The sequence below is a fragment of the Xiphias gladius genome, chromosome 17, assembly GCF_016859285.1.
Source record: "Xiphias gladius isolate SHS-SW01 ecotype Sanya breed wild chromosome 17, ASM1685928v1, whole genome shotgun sequence".
Taxonomy (NCBI): Eukaryota; Metazoa; Chordata; class Actinopteri; order Istiophoriformes; family Xiphiidae; genus Xiphias; species Xiphias gladius.
In genome coordinates this window covers 17,393,600-17,401,307 of record NC_053416.1, presented here as the reverse complement: position 1 = coordinate 17,401,307, position 7,708 = coordinate 17,393,600, and the positions used below count along the sequence as shown (strand labels likewise).

The following is a 7,708-nucleotide window of genomic DNA, read 5'->3' as shown; positions in this document are numbered from 1 at the left end:
CGGCCGTGGACAACAGGTGGCGCTGCAGGTGACAAACGCAACAGCAACAAGGAAGCGAAAGGCACGGCCTTCGAAATAAAAGCAGAAAGCTTAAAGCGTCCAAAAGGAACAATCAATCCGCAAGGCCTCATTACCAACCACGGCAAGCAGACAGCCACCGAGGGTCCAGTTTGTCACTTCAATTATGGTCATTTTATTACTTGCCAGTTTGTTTGTGAATTTTCAAATACTTAAGTACATTATCAACTGGGTCTTGCATTATCATATAAGCTTGTGGCCTTGTGTTGCAGAGTGGGGCCCTCAAAATCCAGTTCTAAAACCTTGATTATTTTTGTTTATATCGTGCCCACGTGATGTATAATCCTAAGTAAAATTGTGTTTAATTACACTTCCACACACTTATTTACACACAGAAATCTGGGGCCAGATGGTACTATTCTAGCAAAAGAGTAGCCTTTTGGTTAGTCTCTGGGCAAGTTATAATGAAGCTGCTATCTACAGCATGCTGTTTGCTATCTGTTTGTTGTGAATGCCTTGGGCTCCTGGACACATGTTCCAAATGGTATATTTTGGTCCCAGGTGCACAACAACAAATTCATCTAGCCATGCCCATCCATCTGTACCAGCAGCGGAATGTAAGTACTTAAGGTAATTTTGAGATATTTGTACTTTACTTGTGAGTGTTTCACTTTTGTGCTGCATTACACTTCTACATCACTACATTTGAGAGGCAAAACCTTTTTTACCTGACTAAATTTAATTCACCACTACAGTTACTCATCACTTTGCAGATGTTCACATGCAAAACAGATGATGAGCATATAAGATATGATGCATTTTTATAGATTAAACAAACCAACTGCATATAAATATACAATAGTAAAATGCAACTTACACAATGTATAAGTAAGAATAACCCAATAGTCTAATATATGATAATAATGCAGTTGCTCTGAGTGATATTAGTAACTTTTGTCATGAGTATTTTTACTTTTGATACTGAGGTGTATGGTCATATATGTAGAATATAAACCATGTGTGAAAATAGAGGTATGGCTCAGAGCCCATAGGTCAAAGGTCCTCAGAAGGGGTCTTGCAGTTCCCAAAGGAAGGTAATGCTTTGTAACTAAAACCATATGTGAGTGACAGTTTTTAGGAAAACAACTGTCCTATTTAAGAGTCGGTGACCAAGGCTGAATTTCAGAGTGGTTCATCGGCTTCACACCCTCTCACAAGCAGATCTGCAGATGCTTGACTTGACGCTGTTCTTCTTTGTAATAAACCTTTATATGCAATCAAGACGGTGTCAGCGGAGTCTCCTTCATCCTCTTCACATCATCAACACCATCAAATAAACTACAATACTTAAAATATATTTTTTTAATTTTAGTTTAATATTTTGAATGCAGGACTTTTACTTCTAATGGAATAGTTTTAACACTGTTGCTACTTTTACTTTTAGCTTTACTTTGTAAGTAAAGGATCTGAACTTTTTCCACCACTGATCTTTAGGCTACATTGCCATCTTAAATTAACCCAGAATTACACCTTGTATATATGTCTTGTATTTTATGGAGGCTGACGTTTTTATTTGAAGTATTTTTAAAAATTCTTTATTTCAAATGTTACATTGCCTCCTCCACATTCCCATAGTACTTTTTGTTAATGATGTTTATTTTTTTATAGATTTCATTTATCTATATCATATATTAACCTGTTTAGTTAAAATTTTGTAATGTACCCCCCTTCATCTTCGCAAGTAAAGAAAGAAAGAGAGATTGAAGTGTTCGCTCTAAAGTTGGCAGTTCACTTCCGTCTCAACAGCGTTTTGGCAGCGTCAGGAACTTACTGGTTAATGTTTGTTTACAGGTGTGTCTAGCGAGCGACAAAGGTGTTCAGCGATAGTTGCATCAAGAGACTGAGTAAATATATATGATATTTAGCGAAAATGCAACAAATTCTATTCTTTCAACCAAAGATTTTCTGTCCAGCCAATGTAGCGTTGCAGAGGATTTATTTTGAAGAGTTTGGCCGGAAGTTCCGCCCTGTCGTCACACTGGGTTACCAACCGTTGAACAGATCTCAGACGTGTAGTTCAGGCAACCAGGTAGTGCCTACGGATAACAGCATCAACACCCCGTTATGAAAGATGGTATGGATTACCATTGCAGTTTATGGATTTATTTTTCTCTGACGCCGGAATTACTCAGATGTTTTTTGTTCTAATAATGACTTATGACGTGTTTTTACCTCAGTGAACACAGCCAAAGCTAGTTCATCGATCGCCTGAAGGGGGAAACGTCAGATTAGCTAGAAGCGTGATTTGATCCGTCGGAAACAGACCCACCAAACTGCCTGAAAACATGTCACCAGTACCCGTCCTTCCGCTGGTGATCAACTGTTTCATGTCTGCACTCGGCTGTCTGGCCACAGCGAAACTCATTCCTGCTTTCAAAGCCCATTTCATCTCAGCCAGATTGTACGGAATGGACCTAAACAAAACCTCCAAAAAGGAAGTGTGAGTCGTTTTCTTATCTGTCCTATGATTTGCTATCCTTCGGTTTGTGCTTACTAATATGTTTGGTAAAAAATATGTCTGGTTAGGAAGTCAGAGGTGCTCTTTTCCTGCTCTAATTCTCGCTCTGTTTCTCTTCCTGGTCACCCCTCTTTGCAGTCCAGAGTCTCAAGGAGTCATCAGTGGGACAGTCTTCCTCATCATCCTCTTCTGCTTCATCCCAGTGCCTTTCCTTAGCTGCTTTGTAGGAGATCAGTGCATGGGCTTCCCACATGATGAGGTGGGTAGGTTGATGTTCAATAAACCCGTATGTTTCCCTTAAGTCTGAAGTCCAGCTCTAATTACGGGGATTTTTTTTGTTTGTTTGTTTTTTTTGCTCAGTTTGTACAGCTGATCGGTGCACTTCTGGCCATCTGTTGCATGATCTTCCTGGGCTTTGCTGATGACGTGCTGAACCTGCGGTGGAGACACAAGCTCCTGCTTCCCACAATGGCTTCCCTGCCGCTGCTCATGGTCTATTTTACCAACTTTGGCAACACGGTGATTGTGGTGCCCAAGCCCTTCAGAGCCCTGCTTGGGCTGCACTTGGATCTGGGTGAGCTGTGCCGTTGTTTGCAGAACTGTCCAGTTAGCAGCAGGCTAACCAAGGTAGCCCCGAGGTCCCTCTACCCTGACCCTCCTGGGGGATCCGAAGCTGTTCCCAGGCCAAATGGGATACATGATCCCTCCAGCATGTTCTTTGTCAGGCATCCCTCTTTAAATATATGAATCTTGATATAAAAGAGAAAGCAGTTTTTCTTTGTTTTTTCTTTTTTTGTACTATAACTGCTTTACTGCACATTAAACTGATGGACTTACATTAACACTTTGATATATCTGGATACAGCACTTGTTGCATTGGATATAGAAAATGCCGCTCTTGTTGCACTCATGTTCTGTATATAAAGTAAATTATGATCTTCTACAGGTCTTCTCTACTACGTCTACATGGGAATGCTTGCAGTATTCTGCACAAATGCCATCAATATCCTAGCAGGCATCAACGGCATCGAGTCAGGTCAAGCCCTGTTTATCTCCGGCTCCATCATCATCTTCAACCTGCTGGAGCTCAGTGGTGTGTGGCAGCATCATAGATCACACCCTCTACGCTGCAAATCATGTATTGGATATGGATTATGTTTATTTTACTTGAAAATCCTTGTCCAGTTTCATCTGACATTTGGTTTGTTGTGTTTTTTATTTATCAGGAGATTACCGTGATGACCACGTTTTCTCCCTCTACTTCATGATACCATTCTTCTTCACCACATTAGCACTTTTTTACCACAACTGGTAAGTTAATCCTATCACCTGAGCCAGTTTTATGAAAAATCTGCTCTACATTTGAAAGTGCAGTGGCATGTTTCATTTGTCGGTGCCCTTACTGTATATTTTTGCAAACCTGCAACCTCTTTTTACACAGGTACCCCTCATCTGTCTTTGTGGGAGACACTTTCTGCTATTTTGCCGGGATGACCTTTGCTGTAGTCGGCATATTGGGACACTTCAGCAAAACTATGCTGCTTTTCTTCATTCCTCAGGTGGTTAACTTTATCTACTCCTTGCCTCAGCTTTTTCACATCATCCCCTGTCCCAGACACCGACTCCCCAGGTAACCTACTGCTCATGGGCTTTAAATTAGTTTCTGGTGTTTTTTCATTCATTTATGGTGATTATATTTACTCATTGTCTGTATTCCTTCTCCCAATGTTACTTCTAATTAAAGACTGAATCCAGACACAGGCAAACTGGGGATGAGCTACTCTAAATTCAAAAGAAAGGACCTTTCTAGCTTAGGACACTTCATTCTGCAGGTAAAGCTATTGTTTTTGTGTATTCTTTTTTGAATATACTCACTTACTTTACTCTGCTCCAAGACTGGTCCACACTTTACTGAGCTGGCACATTTCACTCTAGGGCTGCAGCTGACTATTATTTTCATTATGAACAGTCTGATTAGTTAGATTAATCTATTGATTTATTTTATTTTATTTTATTTTTTACTAATCACTTAATCATTTTGTTTACAAAAAAGTCAGAAAAAAATCACATTTTCCCCGAGCCCAAGATATGGTCTTCAAATTGCAAGTCATGTCCAATCAACAGTCCAAAATCCAAAGATGTTCAATTTAAAAAAATATTGGGCTGCGACTCACAATTATTTTCATTATCGATTAATCTCCCTTTTAATTTTTTTGATTACTCCATTAGTTGTTTGGTCTGTAAAGCAAAAGAAATTAGTGAAAAATTAACAAAATAATTTCCCAAAGCCCAAGATGTCTTTAAATAGCTTTTTGTATTTAACCAATTGTCAAAAAACCAAAGAAATTTATTTTACGACAACATAAGACTGGAAAGAAGTGGTAAATCCCCATACTGGAGAAGCTGGAACTATCAATGTTTGGCATTTTGTCTTAAAAATGGACATAAACAGTTAATGAATTATCAAAATAGTTGCTAATTATTTTTCTTTCAGTCAACTAATCAATTGATCAACTAATTATTTCAGCTCTAAAATGATATAAAACAGAAAAACAGCAAATCCTCACATTTGAGAAGCTGGAATTAGGGAATGTTTGTGAGTATTACTTGTTAATTGCCTTGAACGATAAACCAATTATCATAATTATTGCCAATTAATTATCTGTCTCTGGAATAATCATTTAATCTACAAGTTGTTTTTGTTGTAATTTACACACATTGTCAGTGTACAGTATCAGAATGCAGTGGCATTATTTGGCTTTAATGTAAAACCTGTTTGCTCAGGTACTGTATGTACATCTTGCACATCATACCCACAGTCCAGTAATGACTTGTTGTGCCCATGCAAGGGGTAGCATATACCCTCAGTACTTGAAAGCAAGCAGGTAGCAGCTTACCTGGTGGTGCAGGTGCAGTAAAACCCAAAACCACAATGCTGGCAGACTAGTTAGTGTCACAGACCAGTTGCTGAGCTGATTAATCTTAAATTCCCCTATTAATTAGCCTGATAATCAGATAGAATTGCAATTTTGTTTCAGTTCGTCGTTGTTACTATTTGAATTACTGAAAAAACTGGAGATGTGGGCAGTGATTCAGAGGTCTGGTACCAGGTTAATAAAGTGCATGTAGTGAGGATTGGTCAAGGCAGGTAAACATGCATTTGATGTAGACCAGTTGCAGGCTTCCAGCTGTGTTTATTGGTTTTTAACAATAATACCTTCGATCCTCAACAGGTGGCAGAGTTATTAAAGCTGCTCGAGGTGCGAAGAGGCCAGGGGGGAGATGATGATTTTATTGAGTGCAACAACATGACTTTAATAAATCTGGTTTTGAAATTACTCGGTCCCGTCCATGAGAGAAATCTCACAGTCATCATGCTCATCATGCAGGTATGACAAAGCACCTGCTGTATACAAATACGCTGGAAAAGTGTTAGTCATATAGAAGTGTATGAACGTTTCACTCGGTGCTCATTTCCACGTCTCCCTCAGGTGATGGGCAGCGCAGTGGCTTTTGGGATCCGTTATCACCTGGTGCGTCTCTTCTATGACGTCTAGACAGCTCGCGGGGAAACAGGAGAGAAAGCTGACTGAGAACATATGATATTGTTGGGGAACTATTTTACAGGCTCGTGGTTCATCTGCCTTTTAATAGATTCCATTATGTCACTGTTACTTTTCTGCCTCAACTTCAACCTGCAGTAAAGACTCAGTGCAAGGTTTAAAGCAATGTTTCAACAGCAGTACTGTTTGTTATTCTCCTTTGGATTTCGGTAATTACAAGCAGGAAAATATGACTGGATTGGAATAATCTTGTGTGTCCACCCTGAAAGTATATTTTTGTACTGGGTTTTTTAAAAGAAAGTACATGAAGTGGGGATGAGTTTCGATCTCCAGGGCAGACTCTTCCTAAATTTGATGACAGATATATGGATGTAGAAGTGCTCTACAAAGATTAAAAAATATATATATTAACATAGTGGTCCCTTGCTTGAATCTGCTGTTGAAGAAAAAATGGCAGAGGGAATTTTACCCACTCACACTTCAGTTTGCATGACATCAGTCCATGTAACATGGGTGGGAAAGTTAGTATAATTTTTTTTTGCTTGCTTGTTGGTTTTTACCTCTGAACACATGCACTCAGAATGGTGATTGTGAAGAAAAGCAATGAAAAGATAAGGAAGTAATTAAGAGTCTGACGACTATCATAGGGATTTGGTGGAGGCAGGTAAACAGAGTGGATATTAGAAGAGATGAAATGAGATCCTAGTGTCTGGATTGTTGTAAAAGTTACTGAAGAACAATGGAAGGTGAAGGGTGACTACAATAATGGAAATGGATTGTTTTTACCTTTCTCGGTATTATTTGATACATATCTGTATTTTTATGACTAACATGCATTTCCTCCAAAGGTTCAGCAAACATCAATGTGAAGTCAACTGGCACTGGAATTGTTTAGGAATGTAACTACATGTAAGAGACTGTTTACTGTTGAGATGGAAGCCTCAAATTCGTAAATTAAAGCTGAGAAAATTAAAATATAAGACTCTGCCATCATTATTATTTGCAGCGGTGGAATTAGTATTCAGATCCTTAAGAAGAAGTAGCAATACCACAATGCAAAAATACTATAATAGTAATAATATTAAATGTACTACATAGCTAATTGTAGCTTTTTACAGATATATTGACATAGGTGTATATGCCAGCCAATAGATAACAAGAAATTGCAGTGCATAAATGCCAATGATATCTTTAAAGTACATACAACATTGTCAAAGGTATTTACTGTTATGAACTAAAAGTTTAAATTGAAAAAAATGCCCAAGAATTCGATGTCAGCCTCAAAAATCTAGTATCAGTGGGCTCTACTAATTTATGCAGTGTTGGGTGTTTTAATCTTTAACAATGCATGAACTAATGATGTTTTATATGAAAAATCCTAATCTGCAATTAACAAATAAATGTAGTGTAAAATGTACCATATTTGCCTCTGAAATGTCGTCGAGTAGAAGTAAACAAGCATAAAATGAAAGTACTTAAGTGAGGTACAACAGAAGAAAAATTGTTTTTATGTACTGAACTCGTGTAAATGTATGTAATTACTTTCCAGCATAAATGGTTTCAAATGTTGATGGAAAATGAGGTCTGAGGCGGAACAAAAAATACACCG

General features: G+C 38.3%; 1 protein-coding gene across 3 annotated transcripts; it reads left to right on the top strand.

Annotated features, from left to right (window-relative positions):
- Positions 1-6: 6 nt before the first annotated feature.
- On the top strand, positions 7-7,689 carry dpagt1 (dolichyl-phosphate (UDP-N-acetylglucosamine) N-acetylglucosaminephosphotransferase 1 (GlcNAc-1-P transferase)). Of its 3 annotated transcripts, none has more exons than XM_040150078.1 (12): positions 7-187; positions 580-635; positions 1,992-2,152; positions 2,256-2,518; positions 2,675-2,795; positions 2,897-3,110; positions 3,483-3,629; positions 3,763-3,847; positions 3,978-4,166; positions 4,281-4,368; positions 5,770-5,925; positions 6,028-7,689. In XM_040150078.1, the coding sequence occupies exons 4-12, from the start codon at positions 2,364-2,366 to the stop codon at positions 6,091-6,093; spliced, it is 1,221 nt and encodes a 406-aa protein (XP_040006012.1). In that variant the 5' UTR covers positions 7-187; positions 580-635; positions 1,992-2,152; positions 2,256-2,363; the 3' UTR covers positions 6,094-7,689. The 3 variants fall into 3 exon arrangements, with proteins under 3 accessions (XP_040006012.1, XP_040006013.1, XP_040006015.1); XM_040150079.1 differs by having other exon boundaries at positions 580-648; XM_040150081.1 differs by having other exon boundaries at positions 1,992-2,518.
- The last annotated feature ends 19 nt before the right edge of the window (positions 7,690-7,708 follow it).

Bases quoted from the DNA above. Each gene is read 5' to 3' on its own strand.
- dpagt1 (XM_040150078.1), top strand. From the start codon at position 2,364: ATGTCACCAGTACCCGTCCTTCCGCTGGTGATCAACTGTTTCATGTCT. The intron at 3,630-3,762 runs GTGTGTGGCAGC...TTTATTTATCAG, and splicing joins CAACCTGCTGGAGCTCAGTG to GAGATTACCGTGATGACCAC. The intron at 5,926-6,027 runs GTATGACAAAGC...CGTCTCCCTCAG, and splicing joins TCATCATGCTCATCATGCAG to GTGATGGGCAGCGCAGTGGC.